The sequence below is a fragment of the Drosophila biarmipes genome, chromosome 3R (genome assembly GCF_025231255.1).
Source record: "Drosophila biarmipes strain raj3 chromosome 3R, RU_DBia_V1.1, whole genome shotgun sequence".
NCBI classification, from domain to species: domain Eukaryota; kingdom Metazoa; phylum Arthropoda; class Insecta; order Diptera; family Drosophilidae; genus Drosophila; species Drosophila biarmipes.
In genome coordinates, this window is record NC_066616.1 from 14487197 (window position 1) to 14508704 (window position 21508).

At 46.3% G+C, this 21508-nt stretch overlaps 6 protein-coding genes across 9 annotated transcripts; 3 read left to right on the forward strand and 3 right to left on the reverse strand.

Annotated features, from left to right (window-relative positions):
• The first annotated feature begins 3079 nt into the window (after positions 1–3079).
• On the forward strand, positions 3080–7905 carry LOC108032095 (torso-like protein). Its single transcript, XM_017105922.3, has 3 exons — positions 3080–3161; positions 6089–6320; positions 6762–7905. Exons 2-3 carry the CDS (start codon positions 6111–6113, stop codon positions 7611–7613), a joined length of 1062 nt encoding a protein of 353 aa, XP_016961411.1. The 5' UTR covers positions 3080–3161; positions 6089–6110; the 3' UTR covers positions 7614–7905.
• Positions 7906–8296: 391 nt separating this feature from the next.
• On the forward strand, positions 8297–8956 carry LOC108031262 (DNA-directed RNA polymerase I subunit RPA12). Its single transcript, XM_017104501.2, has 3 exons — positions 8297–8497; positions 8558–8777; positions 8835–8956. Exons 1-3 carry the CDS (start codon positions 8380–8382, stop codon positions 8857–8859), a joined length of 363 nt encoding a protein of 120 aa, XP_016959990.1. The 5' UTR covers positions 8297–8379; the 3' UTR covers positions 8860–8956.
• LOC108031021 (cyclin-dependent kinase 20) lies at positions 8805–10084 on the reverse strand. The gene is made up of 5 exons (XM_017104220.3): positions 9884–10084; positions 9446–9830; positions 9166–9316; positions 8985–9108; positions 8805–8919 (listed from the first exon to the last, which is right to left on the reverse strand). The coding sequence occupies exons 1-5, from the start codon at positions 10082–10084 to the stop codon at positions 8893–8895; spliced, it is 888 nt and encodes a 295-aa protein (XP_016959709.1). The 3' UTR covers positions 8805–8892.
• A 279-nt stretch (positions 10085–10363) lies between these two features.
• Positions 10364–16183, forward strand: LOC108031946 (gamma-aminobutyric acid type B receptor subunit 2). 4 transcript variants are annotated; one of them, XM_017105727.2, is made up of 13 exons: positions 10364–10471; positions 10887–11149; positions 11556–12037; positions 12101–12281; positions 12350–12568; positions 12630–12925; positions 12984–13347; positions 13408–13518; positions 13585–13821; positions 14238–14583; positions 14646–14751; positions 14811–15289; positions 15365–16183. In XM_017105727.2, the coding sequence occupies exons 2-13, from the start codon at positions 10901–10903 to the stop codon at positions 15982–15984; spliced, it is 3690 nt and encodes a 1229-aa protein (XP_016961216.1). In that variant the 5' UTR covers positions 10364–10471; positions 10887–10900; the 3' UTR covers positions 15985–16183. The 4 variants fall into 4 exon arrangements, with proteins under 4 accessions (XP_016961216.1, XP_016961217.1, XP_016961218.1 ...); XM_017105728.2 differs by having other exon boundaries at positions 14649–14751; XM_017105729.2 differs by having other exon boundaries at positions 13585–13809.
• Positions 16184–16363: 180 nt separating this feature from the next.
• Positions 16364–17121, reverse strand: LOC108032023 (bursicon). Its single transcript, XM_017105833.3, has 3 exons — positions 16906–17121; positions 16719–16843; positions 16364–16659 (listed from the first exon to the last, which is right to left on the reverse strand). The coding sequence occupies exons 1-3, from the start codon at positions 17033–17035 to the stop codon at positions 16393–16395; spliced, it is 522 nt and encodes a 173-aa protein (XP_016961322.1). The 5' UTR covers positions 17036–17121; the 3' UTR covers positions 16364–16392.
• Positions 17122–17232: 111 nt separating this feature from the next.
• LOC108032022 (aminopeptidase N) lies at positions 17233–20872 on the reverse strand. The gene is made up of 6 exons (XM_017105832.3): positions 20250–20872; positions 19670–19966; positions 19411–19597; positions 19105–19352; positions 17844–18968; positions 17233–17600 (listed from the first exon to the last, which is right to left on the reverse strand). The coding sequence occupies exons 1-6, from the start codon at positions 20870–20872 to the stop codon at positions 17297–17299; spliced, it is 2784 nt and encodes a 927-aa protein (XP_016961321.1). The 3' UTR covers positions 17233–17296.
• Positions 20873–21508: the final 636 nt, after the last annotated feature.

Sequence of the window (21508 nt, forward strand, 5' to 3'; positions counted from 1 at the left end):
ATTCAGATCACAACACCTACACGCGCGGAGGAAAAGAAAAAGAAAACACATAATACCAAAAACCAAATTGTTGACGTTTAATTGAATTCAATGAGAAATGAGTAAACCGCAAAAAATGCAATCAAACATAATAAACAAAAATGGAATAATATTAATTGCAGCCGCGTTTAATTCAAGCAAAAGCAAGTAAACAAATGGAAAAACATAGAGTGAGCACAAAACACACACTAACTGCAATTACGAATTAATATAATTAGCGAAAAGGCGAGGAGATTGCAGGTCAACGCAAAACAGGCAGATACACAAATAAATATATGAGAAAATAAAGAAAAGTAGCGAATCGAGGAAGTATGTATACACAACACATATATATATTTTTCGAACAACTCAAACTCAGGTTGGATACATTGAAAATCAGTCAAGTTCAATAAAAATAATATAGCGGAGCGCTTCCTTTTAACCCACAGCCAAAACGAAAACCAAACCAGGCGACCCAAGCCGAGTCGAACGAGATCTTAAGTCGCTTTGAATTGTATTGAATTGAATTGAATTAATCGTACACCCACAGGCCCAGTACCACCCAAGCAGCAGCTTCAAATTTTCGAGATACTTTACACTGACAAACCGACGAACTGTCTTAGCAACCAAGAAACCTGGCATTTTTTAGTGCAGCTTCATAATCAGCAACCAGCGCTCAGTAATTTCGCTTTTTCCCCCAGTGTAGATCTCCTATAGGAGATACAAGATATAGGAGAGATTCAGAGCATTTTGAACTAGCTTCCCTCACACAGAGACGAAAACAGAATTTAGAACCCAACTACGGAGTTAAGTTGCGTGATGGGGTGACCATCCCCAACTCTGGGATAGATCGAACTTAGTATTAAATCGAACACATTTGTAAACACGTGCCACGCAATTCCCTAGCTGTGCCCCGAAAACAATTGAAGCCTGAGCTTACTTCGAGCCCCCCAACCACACGACCCACTTGAATTTCCCAACCGCACACACCACACGAGAATACACACACTTATATCCAGAACAATTCTATGGTTTCAAAATGGTTGAACAATTTTGCATAGAGTATTATCGTTAGACGCTGGGCTACAACTTTTCGGTTCTGAGCGTGGCAGCAGACAGGAGGCAGGCAGGAGAGGCAATGCAAATCATAGAAGTATCCCAAAAAGAACAACCGAACCTACCCGATAAAACTGAAGAACTAACTACCTACCCACAACCACAAACGCAGCCAAGTGGCCAAATTAACTAAGTATTATACCTTAAACGAGACGGGACGAGACGATATGATACGATGCGACAGGAGGACCCTTACAAGGACTATTCCTGGCTGGAGATGGATGCGTGTACATGTTGAAGCTCCCCTGGGATGTGCCAGAAAACACCAAAAATGAAGAAATGATTAGGAAGAGAATGCTCAAATCAAAATCTTATATTTTACGGTATACAACCAAGATTAGGAACGATTGAACAGAATGGAAGGTGGGGTATAGATAGACCGAGTGTATCCCGAGATTGAGCTAGGATTTTGAAGGACTCGTTTCGTACTTTTACTTGATCCTTTTTTCTTAGCCGATGCGAGCAGATTGTAGCTGTACTCTAAGAATAATTTCACACTAAGATTAAGTAAAAATTTATTGTTGATATTACATAAAAATGAAGAAAAACCGAAATGAGATGAACATGTGGTCGAGCTAACCGAATGAATTAGAATTTTTCTCTAATTTCATAAGTCAATGATGATATGATAGCGAGGGTAATGAAGGCGGTGAAGACGAGTTGAAATGCTTATGATCTCCAGTGTCAATATGTGTAGATTGACGCGATTTGAGCTAATTGAGTGAATTGTTATTAAAATAATAAATGAAATGAAGTGAAATGAAATGAGTGGATCGACAGATCGATCGATCGTTTTGGGGCGCAGAAGGCCGCGGCGTTAGTAAATATCATTTAAAGTAAATGATAAAAATGTCATTATATATACATAGTTTAAACATGGGATTAATAATAATAAATTAAAATGAAACAGAAAGAGAAGCCGAGGACGAAGACGAAGACGAGGCGATGAGAACGGGAATGAGAATTAAATAAAAACGAGTAAACACTGAAATACCGAATTTTAAATACATAAGTTTTGAATCATGCATGCAGCAAAGACAAAGCAAAAACCCCACACAGAAACCGAAACAGAAATAATAAAATGAACTTCTATATACGAAAAGAGAACAGAAATATACGAGAGATACAATTTCAAACTGCTTTTGCAATGCCTTTCGGAAGAGCCAAAAAATAAAAATCCAAACCTTTCGAGTTCTTAGAAAGCCAACCGAGTAATTCGCAGAAATGCTCAATGGCCAGCGGAAATCCAGAAGTCAAGGCGATTTGTCAAAGCGGATGCCCGGCAGCCATGGCGCTCTGAGCTTCAGATACTTTTGTATCTTGAGCTTCTAATTGAAACATTACACTCTAATATACACTTCGGACATTGTCGCCCAGCACTCAATGCTTGACCCAAATTTGTTAGCATGTTTTCAAGGTAATGCGAATTTGATACTTTCGTTTTTGTCATTTTTTTTCTCTCGGCTCACTTTGGGTCTTATTAATTTTTGTATCTCTTTTTTGCCGCTGCCACCGCAAAGAGTACCAAAAGTTTTTGATTACTGTCCAGTGGGCCAGAGCGTTCTACGAGGGTCTTTCGCAAGTCTGGCCGGGCAAACTGCAATCAATTCCATCTGTCTCCTCCTCCTCAGCTGGCTTATGGGCACTAGCCAGCAAACTGGAAGTTGGCGACGTGCTGGGGAATATTAATAAGCGGAAAAGCCGTTCCTCCCCTCCGAAAGGCGGCAGATGTCAACAATAGATATTTGTGCCAGGCCATTAGCATGGGCCAAAGCCGGAGCCATTACCGTTGGAGGAGCACTATAGAACTTCTGCTGGCCGGCAGTCATTGAACTGCAACTGTTGCCGCTGCTGCTGCTGCACCGTAGCAACATGTTGCTGGCGTGCTGCTGCTGCTACTGCTGCTGCTGTAGTTGCTGCTGATCGGCTTGTTCTCTCCGGCGATCGAGTTTTGGTGGCCAGTTTCAGTTTGGCTTCGAGTGTGCGCGCTGGAGGTTGTGCCTGCTCGGGTTTTGGAGTGCTACATAGTAAGTGTATTTGGCCGCAAATTCCGGCTTTTAATTGCAATTGAAGGCACGTCGTCGCCGCCGTTCGCCGTGTTTTAGTGTCTAGTGTCTGGTGTTTACTTATTCGGGGTACTCGACTATGTGTGAGTTGTGTGCCATGCCATGTTGGTTGTTGAAATCCGCGCAAACGTAATGTGATCCCGAGATTCCAGCGATCTATATATAGATGCGCTTATCACTTGGGGGCGCCAACAACAGCCGTCGAGTCGAGCCGTCGACCTCTGACCCACAAACCGTAAAACTCGACAGCAGCCAGCCTTGTGCAATGGCCCCCGGTATCTCGGCGATAAGGCTAACCACTCCATAGAGCCGCGGATTTATCTCATCTGGCATATAGAATTAGACCCCCTCCCCTTTCGAGCTTCTGGCCAAAAGCCGCTTCAGTCTGCTGGTTACGTCAATTTCGAGTTCTCGTGCAGGTAAATAATACAACAAAAATAGCAGCAGCAACGGCAGAAGCAGCACCTCGCAGCCAGACAACTTTTGTGTTGTGTTTAACACCGCTCAAGGAAACAACGCACACGGAGCAAGCATAAAATTAAGCGCGGTATAAACTGCAGACCTTATGCCCCGCGTCGACTGCCCTTCGTCCGGGGTTCGATCCCGACCACGACCGCAGAAGAGCGCATGAAACGCGCATAAAGAATCTCCAATTGACCGGGGCTCAGACTACCGCGGTGTGAAGCACTGAGAAAAAGTGCGGGATCTTAAAGTGGTTTTAGAGATATTTTAAAGGCTTATATTTTTGGAACAACCGAAGAGTTAGAACAAGTGCATACAATTGGAATCGAAAGTCAAAGATTTTTATTAAAAAGGTTTTTAGAATATTTTCTAAAACCAGGGTTTGAATATTCTTTTAATAAGATAATAACCATTTAAATCTAGTTAATTTGTTGTAAAAGTTTACATTAACTTATTTATCTCAAAATTTAACTAATATTATTTCTATTACTGAAATGTTTTAAAATATTTTGGCAATTTTTTCTGTTTTAAAATAAAATTGTAGATGTTCTTGAAACTGTGATGAAAGCCCTAAACGATCTCGATCACTTTTTTGAAGAGTTTTTTTATTATATTTGAATTTATATGTATATTCGGAATATTTTTTATAGTGTATAAATACACAATTTCTCATATCATTCTTGATAAAATCCAACATGATCAAAGTAGTATCAACAATTTCAATATTTTTGTAATAATTGATCACTAATTTAGTTTTCAATTCATTTGTATTTTGTTCTTGTATTACCAATTTACTGCTCTTTTTTCTGAGTGCACAGGGAGTTGAACGAGTTGATTTTCAGTTGCCTTTGCCTCAGAGTCCGAGTGCGCGCATTGAATTTTTGATTTAATTCGTCTTCTTCATCTCGAACTCCGGTTCGCGGCTTTTTTTGGGTCTTTTGCACAAGGTTATGCGTCCGCTATTGTAAATACCCCCGCCGCCAAAACTAACTATCATTAAGTCACATAACACATGCCTTTCGAGGCAGTTTTTAGGGTCTTTCGGTGGAGAACTAAGCTCATTAGCAGGGTATTAGGTGTTTGCCAGAAGTTGACAGCCTTCGCAATCGGATTCTACACGAGAACACCAGGCCGAGTGTTTGAGTCAGTAGAGATATTGCAATCTCTGAGGTTCATCTGTGGGGTCAAGTTTCCTGGGGCTGCTGATTGCAACATTTAGCAAATATTTAAGTGCTTATAGAGTGTGCAAATAGGTATTTCCTGGTATCGCCCATCGGGTGTATTATTCGTATATGGCATGCTGCAGGCCGAGGGCTCTTTCTTTGTTCCATTCAGGGCTAGTTTCATTACGGGCACTTTTCATTCAGTCATTCTCCTGCTGGTTTTTGTGTGTGTTTTTTACTTTTACTGCCGCTACTGGTGCTGCTGGGCAAGTTTAGCGACGCCTAGATTTTATGGTTCACGTAAATTGTTAACAATTTGAGTGTCATCATGGCTGTTTGTCTGGCGTTGCGCCTGACTGCTCCGGGGCGACAGGTGTGACTCACGAACGTGGCTAACACCCGGCTAACCTCTGTTGTTGGCCATCCGAAAACACGTCGCTTTTTCTGATAACGACTGGAACTAAGAGTGGTCTGGGCCAATTACTGTAGCTTCCATGCCGGCCAGACCATAGTATCTGTTCGGAAATATTGGCGCACGGCATAACCAGTTTTCATAGCAGTGGGCCAAGCCGAGACTAGTCGACAAGAAAACGGTTACGAGGCATCCAAAATGTTTTAGGAAATAATTTGCAAGTCAAAGCGACAGCGGAGCAAACCAATTTTGATGGCTCTACTTTGTGGCCGTTTTACGGGCCGGGAGCCTGCGGCTAATTGCATCCACTTAAGGTGATCGGAGCAGAAGCGGAGCTCCGGCTCATCGCCAGCTGGTGGCCTCTACCTCCAGCTCAGCCTCCATCTCTACGGAACCCCTGCTCAACTCGATCAACTGGGGTTCGGTTCAAGTTCAGCGCCACCGAAGGTTCATGGCCAATTAGAGCGCGCTTGAATTATCGCCCGTTTATGGAGTGGAAAACAAACACGACGGCCCTGCAATTATTGCCATATAGTTGGCCCCCCGGGTGGAGCAACCACTGCATGGGCTTCAAAAATATAAACAAACAATAGGAAACTTTCCGGTTTAACTCGGAGTGACTAATGAGAGCGTTTAGCAAAATGATTTAAAGATGGAACTGCTATAGGTACTTGTTTCTCAGCTGTTAGTTGTGTATGCAGCAATTAAGAGTCATTTAAGAAGCTATTAATATGAGTTACTATAATAGATCAATCTTAAAGAGAGTATTTCCATAAAAATTTTAAGTATAGGTCTATAGCAGCCCATACTAACTTATATTATTATTTATATTCTTTCACCTGCTCTTTTAGTTCATACCTTGAATGCTGAGCGATGAGGTCGTGGCCTGGCCTTCTCTGGCTGCTGCACCTGGCGCTCCTGGCGGATGGAGGTCGTCGCGAGTCCCAGCTTAGGATCGGCAAGGCCATCAATATATTCGCGCGCTATGGCTACCTGAGCATCTCCATGAGGGTAATACCCATAAATGAGCACGTGGAGCCGGAGAGGTGGTTGTTCAAGGAGCCCACCAAGAACGTCTACAGGGTTAGTTCACCAACTTTAATAACTTACATAAAGAAAACTTAAAGCTGAAACAGCCAATGGTTCGCTATTTGAGAATAATAAAACACAAACCTAACCTTTTGAAATAGCAACCTTTGTCCACAATAAGCATTTACATTTACATCTAGAGCAGAAATAAACATTTTATGGCCTACCAGTTATTGTCAAAAACAACTTTTTTATACTTCCGGCAACTTTGGTGCTCGAATGGAGCCACTTCAGATTTTATATTTCGCATCCACTTTAACTAGTTTAATTTAAAAGTCATTGCCACTTAATTAAATATGAACCAAACAAAAAACTTTCATTTAAATTTAGTAAATTATGCTGTAATGAAATGATAAATGTACAATTTTTAGAGTGTTTTCTTAAATTGTTAAATTTTATTTTTAAATTTTTAATAAATGTATTTTTTTCTTTTAGAACCTCAGTGGCTTGGCAGAGAGCCATGAGGACACCACGCCCGGCATCTTCCACGGGGACTTTCACATGGAGTTCTGCGAGAACCGGAGGCAGTTGTTCCAGGCCTACTTCCGTGACTTCTCCATCGAGCGCATGGACAAGCCGTGGGAGGCGTTCTCGGGCGGCTGGTTCATGGATAATGCGGCCAGGAAGCTGGGCATCAACACGTCCTTTATCCAGGGCGATTACTCGTACGTGCTGGTGAGGGTGGTGCGATTCCGGGAAACCGGTCGCCTGAACACCGAGATCCCGGTGCACCAGCCCCTGGAGCCGGATGTGCGATCGCGAGTTGATGAGCTGCAAATAGGAAACATAACGTCTGTGGTGCGCTTCATGGAGCAAGTGGGCACCCACTATGTGAACTCGTACACCACCGGCAACTCGCTGTACCAGGTGTTCGTGTACAGCCGCAAGAACTACAGCATGATCAAGGAGCGGATCAAGAGCAAGGGCCTCAACGGGCTGTCGAAACTGGACCTTTACAACTACTTTGCGCCCTGGTTTGCCGCCCATCTCGGCCAGATTCGATCGGCCAGCGCCAATGCCACCGTGGAGCGTTGGGCCAACAGGAAGCTGCAGTACGAGTACTATGTGGTCAAGTACGTGACCCTGCTGAAGCTGCACGGCAATAGCACGCTGCTGCGCTCGCTGGACTCGCTGCTGGGCAACGATGCCATCCTGCAGCTGGACCTCAAGTCGCTGAAGCCCATCTTCCGGGAGCAGCCGGAGAAGGAGAGCTGGTACCACGAGGTGCTCGACAACAACATGAAGCTCTGGGAGCTCAACATGCCGCAGAGTCTCTCCAGCCGATAGGACAGGCCGTGCCACATCTCAAAGACCATATCTCCGAAGTGTGGCGTCCCATTTGGAGTATACTCAGTGCGATATTCTGGCAGCCAAGGATCAATCAATAGTTCCTAGATGCTTAGTTGTAGTTAGGACCTCTAGCGCGTAGTTAATGTTCTGCCTGTGATAGTTTTAGGTAGTTTAATTGAACCAGAGTGTGCACATCTGACTTGCATTTCAGCTGACTAGCCCGTAAGACCGCCTTATCGATGTACTAGTTTTTTATACCATAATAATAATAATAATTAAGAAAGTCGAACTTGTATGGTTTACCTGGGTTATCTGGCATTAGCCTAAAATATAGTTATAAAGGCAAAATAAAACAATATTATGTATAGTTCTATACACTATCTAATATTGTAGGTATAAATGTTCGGAAAGTGGTTTTCTAAGTTATTTTCGATGAATACTTTAAACTTGAATTTAAATGTAACAGTTGCATCGAACGGTTAAGCGGTTATAACCGCTTGAATTCTTCTAAACGGATAATGTAAATTTGAATTTAAATAAAATAGCATGCATCAATCGGTTTAGCGGTTATAACCGTTTCATCAAAGTTTCCAACCTGACTTAGCATGGTTTTCCGCCTTTCGTACAATCACGCACTATATTCCCAGTGGTTTTTGGTATTTTTAACCGGTCTAGCAACGGTCCTGTTAAAATCCATATAGCAGCACGTGCGAATATTATTATTTTGGTTTTGGTTGTGACTTTCCGAATTTGAAGTTCTGAAATGAATGCTTTTACCAACTGCCCGGGATTCTGTCCCTCCTGCGGCTCCATTCTTCCCGAGCTGCAAGTCAAGGGCAATGTGATTTGCCACAACTGCAAGGAGGAGTTCCAAGCAGACGGTAAAACTAGAAATAACACCCATTTTCAAAAGAGAATATATTAAATCGGTTGTTAAATAGTTTACAGCGGCGAGAAATCAGAGTTTACTATCCACTTCAACACCTACGATGCCAAGAAGTTGCTGAGCAGGACCAAGCAGGAGTCGGAGTCGGAGGCCGATGGACCCGTGGTGGAGAGGAAGTGTCCCAAGTGCAACCACGACAAGATGTCCTACGCCACCCTGCAACTCCGATCGGCGGACGAAGGACAGACGGTCTTCTTCACCTGCCTCAAGTGCAAGTACGTATCCCGAGTAACCCTCTCATCCTCAGTTAATCATGTATTTCCTCCTTGCAGATTCAAAGAGTCGGAAAACTCCTAGATGCTAGCAATACCTGTGTAAATAGTCTTATAACTAGTGAAAGTAATCGTGTTCAACGGCCTGCAAAATATATAGATTATACAATATGTAACCATAACCATTCGGTTTCTATATGGCAAACCCACCTCGCTGGCCTTAAGTCTGTTTTTGGGATTGTAAACCACCAGATTTGAGACCAGATTGATCTCCACCGCATGTGTGCAGCTGGGAAATAGGTTGTCCCAGTGAATGCCCACGGAGTTGGGAAAGCTAAGTGGAGATATGGATATGATGTGTTAGTGAACCATTTCAGAGGTCAGTACTCACCGTATCTTGCTGTAATCCGGCAGGGAGGTCAACTCCGGCCACTGATTCAAACGTGGGCTGCCCAGAGTGCGGATGATAATGGCCAGCTGCTCTATGTCGGTGGTTCCCGCAAACAGAGGCACTCCACGCAGCATCTCCGCCACCACGCAGCCTGAGTTAGGAAAAAAGGAGCTTACATTATAGAGTCTCTATGTTAAAGTATTCAAAAAAAAGTTAAGATGTTATAATGTAACTTCTTAGTTTTAGTTCTTAAAGTCAACCCCTCAAAGTTATTATCTACCTGCTGCCCACATATCCACGCCGGTTCCGTACTTCTGGCTGCCCCAGAGAATCTCGGGAGCTCTATACCACCTTGTGGACACCTGGGGCGAGTAGAGGCGCGCCTCCTCCTCGGGAAAGTACAGGCGGGCCAGTCCAAAGTCGGCGATCTTGAGCATATCCGCGTCGCTGATCAGCAGGTTGGCCGGCTTGATGTCCCGGTGCATGAGACCCGCCTCGTGGAGATAGGCAATGCCCTTGAACATTTGGTGGGCGAACTTTCGCACCTGCTGGCGGCTCAGGGGATTCACCTCGCTCTTGAGCCGGTTGTACAGAGTGTCCGGCTGGTATTCCAGCACCAAGGAGAGTCCGGTCAGGTCGGGATATATGTCGATGATGCCCAGAATCTGTTAAAAAATGTGTAACTTAAGTGTTACTTAACTTCCTTAAGGTAACTCACATATTCCGACTTGCAGAGCTGCAGGGTCTTGATTTCCCTCAGTGTGTTCAAAGCTATGTTCCCGAATTTGTTCTTCAGGGCCACCTTTTTGATGGCCACCTCCTTGTTGCGCTGCAAATCGATGGCCTTAAACACGCAGCCATGGACGCCTTCTCCGATTTTCTCGAGCATTTTATAGCGACTTGGCGCATAGTCCTCCATTATGGGTACTGACAATTTTCCATTTGGTAATTGGCCGAGGTGGTTTCCACTCCGTAGCCCATGGTAACGGGTCACAACAAAGGCGGCAGGACCAGCTGTCGGAGCCACCTGTTGCGGGATGTGTTTACAAACGACGTGGATTTTGGGGGGATCCACGGGGGTTGGAAAGCCTAGGCCAAGGCGGAGCTGTCACAGCTTTCGGATTGAGGACATGCGCACTGCCCTCCTCGAATTCCTCCTGTCAGCCAAGTGTCAAGTCAGGGGGATACATAATTTTTCGGACCCTCGCACTGCAAAAGGCTTCGTTCTCCGAGAGTTCAATTAAATTTAGTGCGTAAAATGCCATCGGTAGTGAAATAAAATCGAGCTAAAGGACTAACCAAGCTGGTAAGTGCTACTATCCAATTAAAAATAGGTCTAAAAGGAGTGAAATACCTAAGAAAGTAAACGATTGAACGTCCTCCCTCGCCATAAGAGGGACAATAAATAATGCAGGACTCCCTTCTTTAAGCATGAAATTGCTTTATAATTACCCAACGTGCCAGCATGGCCCGCAGCCATTTGAAGCAATTTCGCTGGCCTGGCCTTAGCCTTGCCCCACCTGTCCTGCGAAATTGCATGCTAGGGCCCACAAGCCCAGGTAGAAGCCCTAAAACACACGCCCACTGGGCGCAGCCTTGCCTCGGCAGCCTTGGCAGCTCACCTGGAACTACCACCCACCAGCAGGCGACCACCCACAACTCACCACCAAGTTCACGTCCTCGATATGTATGCCCTATTCACATTCAGACTCGTTTTGCAGCCCACGCGGTCAACATGTTCCGGTCAAGTTGGACTCCTTTCGCCTGCCTGCTGTTCCTGCTCCTCTGGAGCACCGCCTGGGGAAGGACGGCCAAGAGATCGGATGTCTACATAGCGGGCTTCTTCCCCTACGGCGATGGCGTGGAGAACTCCTACACGGGGCGGGGGGTCATGCCCAGCGTGAAGCTCGCCCTGGGCCACGTTAACGAGCACGCCAAGATCCTGGCCAACTACAGGCTGCACATGTGGTGGAACGACACCCAGGTGAGTGAAAATTAAGACCTTAATGAGTAATAATTTCGTAAGATTTGGGTTTCTTGGGATTTTAAGTATAGCTCCATAATACGATTAAAATTAAAGTTCATTATTTGTTTTCAAAAAATATTCAAGTATCTTTTTAAATCGAATGATATAATCATAGAAAATCAGTCTAAAATAGCTTTTATTGAATATTTAATATCCTCACGAGGAATGCTATTTAAAAGTCATGATCCTAAGGATATATAGACATTTTAGAAGAAGAGGATATCTTAAAAAATTGTTTATTTTTGTAAATTAAATAGTTTTATTTATTGTAAATTAGGGAAATGGGGGTAAAATACAAAATGTTTCCTTCTTCTTGAACTATCCAATTTTCAATAATGCATCTTCATTTCCTTCCCTTTTCCAGTGCAATGCGGCCGTGGGCGTAAAGTCCTTCTTCGACATGATGCACTCGGGCCCCAATAAAGTAATGCTCTTCGGGGCGGCCTGTACCCATGTGACGGATCCTATTGCCAAGGCCAGCAAGCACTGGCACCTCACCCAGCTGAGCTACGCAGACACCCATCCCATGTTCACCAAGGACGCCTTTCCCAATTTCTTCCGGGTTGTGCCCTCCGAGAATGCCTTCAATGCACCGCGATTGGCGCTGCTCAAGGAGTTCAACTGGACCCGGGTGGGGACTGTTTACCAGAACGAACCGCGCTATTCCCTTCCCCACAACCACATGGTGGCCGACTTGGACGCCATGGAGGTGGAGGTCGTGGAGACGCAGAGCTTCGTCAACGATGTGGCCGAATCCCTGAAGAAACTCCGCGAAAAGGACGTGAGGATCATCCTGGGCAACTTCAACGAGCACTTTGCCCGGAAGGCCTTCTGCGAGGCTTACAAGTAAGTTCTCTTTTTGTTAACAAAATATTAATAAATAATAAATTGTTAAATATTGTCCTCCAGATTGGACATGTATGGCAGAGCTTACCAGTGGCTGATCATGGCCACCTATTCCACAGACTGGTGGAACGTCACCCAGGACAGCGAGTGCAGTGTGGAGGAGATTGCCACAGCCTTGGAGGGCGCCATCTTAGTGGATCTTCTTCCCCTGTCCACCAGTGGCGATATCACAGTCGCCGGCATTGTTAGTATCTAAACTTTGAAATCACTTCTTAAAGAACGCTTCTAAGAACACATCTTTATTATGTTCAGACCGCAGATGAGTACCTGGTGGAATATGACAGACTGCGCGGCACTGAGTACTCCCGCTTCCATGGCTATACCTACGATGGAATCTGGGCAGCTGCTTTGGCCATTCAATATGTGGCTGAAAAGCGGGAGGATCTGTTAACTCACTTCGATTATCGAGTCAAGGACTGGGAAAGTGTGTTCCTCGAGGCTCTGCGAAATACCTCCTTTGAGGGTGTGACGGTAAATTAAGCTTAAGATTCCAAGATATAAAAAGTTCTAATATATCATATATATTACTCAGGGTCCCGTGAGATTCTACAACAACGAACGCAAGGCCAACATCCTGATCAACCAGTTCCAGTTGGGTCAAATGGAAAAGATCGGGGAGTACCACTCACAAAAGGCCCACCTAGATTTGAGTTTGGGCAAACCAGTGAGATGGGTGGGGAAAACTCCGCCCAAGGATCGAACTTTGATCTACATAGAGCACAGTCAGGTGAACCCAACCATATATATTGTATCTGCCAGCGCTTCGGTGATTGGAGTGATCATTGCCACAGTTTTTCTGGCCTTTAACATCAAGTATCGCAATCAAAGGTGGGTTGATTTATTACCTATATCTCTGAGTTATTAAAATACTATTATTTGTTTTCAGATACATCAAGATGTCCAGTCCCCATCTGAACAACCTGATAATCGTGGGCTGCATGATGACCTATCTGAGCATTATTTTCCTGGGCCTGGACACCACCTTAAGCAGCGTGGCCGCTTTTCCCTACATTTGCACAGCTCGGGCTTGGATCCTGATGGCTGGGTTCAGTCTTAGTTTCGGAGCCATGTTCTCGAAGACCTGGCGGGTGCACTCCATCTTCACCGATCTTAAACTTAACAAGAAGGTTATTAAGGATTACCAGTTGTTCATGGTTGTGGGCGTGCTGCTGGCCATTGATATAGCCATCATAACGACCTGGCAGATAGCAGATCCCTTCTATAGAGAGACCAAGCAATTGGAGCCCCTGGTGAGCGGATTGATTTGAAATATTTAGCATAGAAGTATTTAAAATTATTCTTTTCCACAGCATCACGAGAATATTGATGATGTTTTGGTGATACCCGAGAACGAGTACTGCCAGTCGGAGCACATGACCATTTTTGTTAGCATTATTTATGCCTACAAGGGCCTGTTATTGGTGAGTTATTAATGAAGATTATATAAAATATCAAAGTTATATTTAATTTATTATATTTTCCCAAAGGTTTTTGGCGCCTTTTTGGCCTGGGAAACCCGACACGTTTCCATTCCCGCGTTGAACGACTCCAAGCACATTGGCTTCTCCGTTTACAATGTGTTCATCACCTGCCTGGCCGGCGCGGCCATTTCCCTGGTGCTTTCGGACCGCAAGGATTTAGTTTTTGTCTTACTCTCGTTTTTTATCATTTTTTGTACGACAGCCACTTTGTGTTTGGTGTTCGTACCGAAAGTAAGACTGGTAGTAAGGAAGTTTTGTAGTTTTTGTAGCTGTTATATGTTACATATACTCGTGCCATATGAATGTTGTTTGAAGGCGGTGATCTACCGATCGGTCTTGGCTAGAGCATTCCGACTGATCGGTCCTCACCGCCCACTGAGCTGATTATTCGTCTAGCGCTGATACACCTTGAAACAGAAACAACATGTACTCGAAATTTCAAAACAGTTCCTCAAATGCTATATAACACTACAGACTAACTATAAACTTGAACTATTTAGAACCCAATCCGAGCAGCAGCAAGGTAATAGAAAGAGCCTATGTCCTTGCTGTTGGGATACCCTAGCCTGTCCTATCTCACTGTCCGTAGAGTTGATCCTTCCTAAGTGTTGACCCTATACCATTATTCTTGATTAACATTCATGCGAATCGCTTTGCAGCTGGTGGAGCTGAAGAGGAATCCCCAGGGAGTGGTGGACAAGCGGGTGAGGGCCACCCTGAGACCCATGTCCAAGAACGGACGGCGGGACTCCTCGGTCTGCGAGCTGGAGCAGCGATTGCGCGATGTGAAGAACACGAACTGCCGGTTCCGGAAGGCCCTGATGGAGAAGGAGAACGAGCTGCAGGCCCTCATCCGAAAACTGGGTCCCGAGGCGCGCAAGTGGATCGATGGAGTGACCTGCACAGGCGGCTCCAACGTGGGCAGTGAGCTGGAGCCCATCCTGAGCGATGATATTGTGAGGCTGTCGGCTCCACCGGTGCGTCGGGAGATGCCCAGCACCACAGGTGAGTGGCCGGAGTGGGGGATCTCCAAGATATGTTCATGCATTGCAAACCCTTTGTCATAGAAGTTACCGAGATGACGTCCGTGGACAGTGTGACCTCGACCCATGTGGAAATGGACAACTCGTTTGTCTCCGTGCAGTCCACAGTGGTGGCACCTTCGCTTCCGCCGTAAGTTTCCCTTTAAGTAAAGGTAAACACATAACTTATAATAATATGTCCCTTAAAAGCAAAAAGAAGAAGCAATCCATTGTGGAACACCACTCGCATGCCCCTGCTCCGACCATGATGCAGCCCATCCAGCAGCAGCTGCAGCAGCATCTGCAACAGCACCAGCAAATGCAGCAGCAACACCAGCAGCAGCAGCAACAGCAACACCAGCAGATGCAACAGCAGCAGCAGCAGCATCACCAGCAGCAACATCACCGCCATCTGGAGAAGCGCAACTCGGTCTCGGCCCAGACCGATGACAACATCGGGAGCATCACCAGCACGGCGGGCAAGCGGAGCACCGGCGACTGCTCCAGCATGCGGGAGCGGCGGCAGTCCACCGCCTCCAGGCACTACGACAGCGGCAGCCAGACGCCCACCGCCCGGCCCAAGTACAGCAGCTCGCACAGGAACTCCTCGACCAACATCTCCACCTCGCAGTCGGAGCTGAGCAACATGTGTCCCCACTCGAAGCCCAGCACGCCGGCTGTGATCAAGAGTAAGTCAACTACTGCACATCAGTATTACCCCAACAAATTATATATATATTATTAATATATATTATTATCAACAGCTCCCACTGCCTCGGACCACCGCCGCACCAGTATGGGCGCCGCTCTGAAGTCCAACTTTGTAGTGTCACAGAGCGACCTCTGGGACACGCACACGCTGTCGCACGCCAAGCAGCGCCAGTCGCCGCGCAACTACGCCAGTCCACAGCGCTGCGCGGAGCACCACGGCGGCCACGGGATGACCTACGACCCCAACACCACCTCGCCCATCCAGCGCTCCGTGTCCGAGAAGAACCGCAACAAGCACCGGCCAAAGCCGCAGAAGGGCACCGTGTGCCAGAGCGAGACGGACAGCGAGCGGGAGCGGGATCCGCCGCCCAGCAGCCAGCCTTGCGTCCAGCCGCGAAAGGTTAGCCGCAGCTCTAACATCCAGCACGCCGCCCACCACCACAGCTCGCCCAATGTGGCGCCGGACAAGCAGCGGAGCCGGCAGCGCGGGAAGCAGGAGAGCAGCATTTACGGGGCCAGCAGCGAGACGGAACTCCTGGAGGGCGAGACGGCCATCCTGCCCATCTTCCGGAAGCTGCTCACCGAGAAGAGCCCCAACTACCGTGGTCGCAGTGCCGTCGGCCAGAGCTGTCCGAATATATCCATCAAATGCGATATCGTCGAGTACTTGTAGGCGGCGCGAGGCATAGGCTTGGATCAGGATGCATTATGTAGTCGAACTCCTGTTGTTAGAGCCCAGTTGCAGTGTAAAGATGACCATTGTTTTTCCGCGTTATGCATCTACATACTATGTGAGGCAGGACACACACCATTTAGAGAACTAGTAGCCATGACTTGAGATAGTTGAGAAATAAATTACAATTTAAATTAATTCTATGAGTGGGTGTGCTTTGATTTATAAGAAGGAACCAAAAATCAATCAAAATCTAGGGAAAATCAATTAGATTCCGAAAATCAAGTATTATTATTATTTAGTATTCATAAATCAAAGATCATTTAGTTCACTGTGTAAAAGCGGAAACGGCAACTTTAGTTTATTTTAAGTGTGCAAATGTTAATAAGTAGTGTTCTGATGGGGGATCTATTGCAGAGCGATACGCCGGAAGTGATTGTTGAGAGGACCCTCGTCCGAGTAGCCGGCTATTTCCTGGGGGATAATGCCCGACTCCTCGATGGAGGTGCACGGCCGGCACATGCACTCCAGCGGAGCCTTGGTCAGGACCTTCTTGAACTTGCGCTCGCCGGGCTTCACTTTGGGACAGAAGAGTGAGACGGCTGCCTCCCGTTCGCCGGACTCCTGGCAGCACATGCAGGAGCGCTCCATCTGCCAGATCTTACTGCCGGAAACCTAAAAACTTCCCATGAAGAAATATATTTTTTAAGGTATTTAAGTTCTTGAGAACCCACCTGAATATAGCTGGCACAGCGACCCACACAGGCGAAAGAGGGAATGGGCTTGGGCACACATCCGGGATACTGAAGGACATGGATGACGGGGGTCACCTGGCAATCATCACCGAGATGGGTAATATCTGGAAAGGAAAGTAAGTCCTTCAGTATCATTATAGGAACTTAGATATATAAACCCCCTTACCATTATCGCTGGCGGCCACAGAAGTATCCGCCTGGGCCGTGCACAGTTTGAGGATGCTGACCAGGACGCAGTAGAGCAGGATCAGGACGAAGACCTTGTTGTTCTCGTGGCGGAGCAGGTGGCGCAGCATCTCGTCGGCCCGACTGCGAGTCTCAGTTCGCGTGGAATGGAAAGCGCCACTTGCAGCCGGGGGCCTTTTATAGACCGACTTGGCCAGCGGACACGGCCATAATGGCCGTCTTGACTGGCCCTCGACTGCGTGAATTATGGCCTAATAAAGCAAGCGCCAGCCAAACCTTTTTGCCTAGTAATTGCGTACACGAAAAGGGCATTTCACCCCGCAGCGCATGACCACGGCAGTCTCTTTATTTCCCCCCAACTTATTAGCTAATCAGAGCCAGGCCAAAAGGCTGGCCATCGCCGCCAGTAGCAGGACCAACTTGAAAGCTGCTCCCCGCATGGATGCGGCATTCCTCTGCTCCAGGTATTTGACCAAGCCAGGCAGACGACCCTCGGCCCAGGCAATGTTTTCGTTCACCGACTCCAGGGACTTCGAGAGCACCAAGGCCGCGGCTTCGCCGAAGAGCTGGTGGTTGCCATCGTAGAATTGCTGGAACAACTGCTCCTGCTGCCGGGTGGTGAAGTACTCCGCCATGTCGCTGATCACCTCGGCCGTGTCCTCCCAACTTTGCAAGCTAAAAATAAGAAATGTATTTAAATACTTCTTATAACATACAATAACAGCCTAAGAAAATGGTAATATTTTATGGTTAAATGGTAATTTTAAAGGTCCTTATAACGTTCAAATCCACCCATAATATAAATATTACTGGGAAAAAAGGCTCTTATTAACTAATCAAGGCCTTAATGCTTTCATTCCAAAAGTTATATTAATGAATGACCATATTTGTTATTATTAAAGGAAAGAAGCCACTTACTCGTTGGCCAGCTCCGTAATGTTCCTTGTTATCATTTCAAAAATGGCGTGAACTAAATGGGGGTTCTGTTCATACATCCGGGATATTCCAATTTTCTTTTGCTCCACACGCTCCGGACCCGAGATGATCATCTTGTAGTAATGGGTTTCGTAGCTCGCCGTGCAGCTGGTCGCAGACCAGAGCAACTTCCTCTCGCTGGGGCGATTTTCAAGATAATACCGACCCCATACCGAGGTGTAAGAATTGAAATCACTGCTGCTGGCCGCACAATAGAAGGTTTCCCTGTAGTCCGGCGGTGGATGTTCCGTGGATGCTAGGAACTTGGCGTTGACCTTCCTTCTGCATTCGCTGGCCTGGTATCTGCAGAGCCACTTGACCAGCTTGTTCCGATGGGCCACGTCCAGTGGAGTATCCTGCGAAGTCCAGTCCACTCCCAGTTTCTCAAACACAGCCTTAGTGATATCTGAGAGGTAATTACGGAAGCTGGGCAGCTGCTCCGGGGTCAGTCGCTGTGCCACCCGGTTCAGGTTTTCATAGACCGCATACCAGGGTACGTAGTCCACCTCCTTACTCAGGTACTCCATAAAGTAAAAGACATCCTCGTATTCCACATACGACACATAGGCAAAGTTGAAGAGATCATCAATGAGTTGGGCCCGATTCTCAACGGGTATTCCACTATGATTCGCTGCAAGTAGAGCCACCCGGAGACCTTCCCTCAAGGTGTAATCATAGAACACCCGTTGGTAGTTCGACTGCCTCAGGTTGAGCAAGAACCACTCAATGGGTTCATCAAAAGAAAATAGCTCCAAGCTTGCGTTCTTGTAAAGGTACTTAGATGGCGTCAGGTTGTAGAAATTGGGCTCCAGATTGGTGGTATATGTCAAGGGCACTGTATACTTTATTCCACCTCTACTGCCATCTGTGTAATCCAGAAGGAATCGATCCTGCCTCACGCTGATGAGCGGGAACAAGTCTCCTGGCGATTTGCGCACTATTAGCATGGGAAAGCCCACCTGCTCCGTGTAATCGTAGAAGAACTGTTCCACATCCACCTCATGGTTCGCCGGCCAGTTCTCGGAAAGGTGGTACAATAAATTTTGGGGTACAGTGTTGCCCAAGTGGCTGTAAACAGAAGGCATAAAATTATTAGTCATGTTTTGAAAGTATACATATATTCTGAAGATATTTTATGAAGTATGCATTTATAGTTATGACACATTCCAGATAAGGTCTTCCGGCCTTAATACCAACTACTTACTACTGCTTTAGGTAATTCTGGATGGCCCTGTTGAAGTTCTGATCCCCCATGATATTGCGCCACATCCTAAGGATGCAGGCTCCCTTGGCGTAGGCTATCCCGCTGAACTTGAACGCAATCTCGGCGGGCGTTTGGATTTCCGATTCCAGACTGGTCAGGGGCTGAGTGCTGTTCCGCGCATCCGTGGCAAAGATCAGGTGCATTTGCCGCACCACAAACTGCTCGTCCAGGTGATACTCGGGATAGAGCTGAAGGGATTAGGTTAAATATCTAGTTTTCTGAATATATAAAGGTGGCATCACTTACCTGGTGTGCCATGAAGTACTCGTAGTAGCGGGCAAAGGCCTCGTTCAGCCAGAAGTAGCTCCACCAGGAGAAGGTCACGCTGTCCCCGAACCACATGTGCGACGTCTCGTGGGCAATGATACGGATGGCGAACTCCTTGTCCGACCAGTCGTCGGAGTAACCAGGTTCCTGGATCAGAACCTCGTCGCTAAAGGTAAAAAAGTAAATACCATTTGATTTGCTTTTATTTAACTTAATATGCTGATAAATAGTGCATCACCTGTAGATGATGAGGCCCCAGTTCTCCATGCCGTTGTGGGGAAACCTGGGAGAACTGGCATATTGCAGCACATCGTTTCCCAGCTCTGCATATGGAATCTGGAACAGCTCTCCGTAGGCTGAAATCACCTCCTGACCCACTTGATGGCTGAACTCCGTGTGGTTGTAGAACTCCGGGCGAGTCAGCACAGCGAAATCACTCACATTTCCACGGGCAGAATAGTTGGCCACCATGAACGCCAGCAGGTAAATGGACATTATGGGGGTCTCCTCGAAGTGATCAACAAAACGATCCTGGCTGAAGTAGAGAAAAATAAGTTACACCTATACTGGCAAAGGAACATTTATATATACTTATTTTATATATTTATAAATTTTGTTCATATATAAAAACATTTTAGAATTGTAAAAGGAAACCGAATTCTGCACATTTGGGTACTTGAAAGAATAGCTCTTCTTACAACTTGTAAATATAGCCGAAAATAACACATCCAAAAAGATGAACTATGTAAAAATACCCTCTATGCCTTATTTCTTGCACTTTAATAAACAAAGCCGTAAAGAGTTATATTTTGTATTACCTTATCTCCGTGGTTTCCCTGAGCCTGGTGTTGCCAATGGACTGATATCCGTCTGGCCGGGCTATCTGCAGCTGGAACTTGGCCTTCATGGCGGGCTCGTCGAAGCAGGGCAGGACCAAGCGGGCGTTGATGCGCTGCATCTGGGTGACGGCCAGCCACCGGGTTACATTGGTGCGCTCCTCCACATAGCTGGCGGAGAAGAGGCCGGCCATGTCGGTGCGTATGTGTCCGGTGTACTTGAATCCGAGTGTGTAATCCCGGCCGGGCTGCAGCGGCTGCGTCAGCGGAACTTTCACCTGCTGGGTGGCGGCCTCATAAATCAGCCGGCTGATATCGATGGCCTCCACCTGCCCACCCGCCGCATCGAGCAGCCAGCATTCCGATATGGCCAGTGTGTCGGCGTGCAGAATGATTTGTGGCACCTCCAGTGGGGCGACCACCCGCAGAGCTATGCCCACCTCGCCATCGAAGAGAGTGGGCTCGGCTGGGTCTCTCAGAACGCCGATGGTCAGGTTGTAGAACGAGGGCACGACGCCACCGTCCAGCCGATAATCAGCGGCGTTTACGACGCAGATCAGCAGCAAGTAAACTAGCCCCGGCACCCGAGAAACCGAACTGCTCATGTTGACCGAAGCTTGGGGACTGGGCAGTCTGACTGCCTCTGCGAGATCGCCGAAATCACAATATCAAACAAAAGTTCCCCGCCAAACAGGTGTCGTTGCGATTAGATTGCGAGATGTTCAACAACAACTCGAATGGTCGTCACTCTTCTCTCACACAAATATCTTATCAATACGCGATCGGGTGCTCATTAACCTGCTAAATGATATGTCAATTATAATTTTAATAGCCCACCAACTGCTATTTAATGACTGTAGGTCACAAAATATACAACTAGTTTGATCTGAAAAGGTTTGATTCCTATTTTTCAAGCTTTGGAGTAAAAGTTGCTGATAAAATCGTAATAATTTAATGAACCCTAATTTTAATACCATTCATTAACCCAAAAAGTAAAAGTCCACCAATGCTTTTATTACTGAAATCAATAAAATGTGATAAGGATATGAGTTCCGATTGCTTTCCCCGAAAAATGAGTCAACTGCATTAACTAGTAAAAATGTGCTGATCATAATCTCCTGTTCAAGAACGTAAAAGATCTTTGATTAGTTAACAACAGTGATAACAATTTATTAGTCCGATTGGTTTAGTTTATGAAGTCACTGCTTTATGTTAGGTACTTTGGTAACCGTAGTACAATT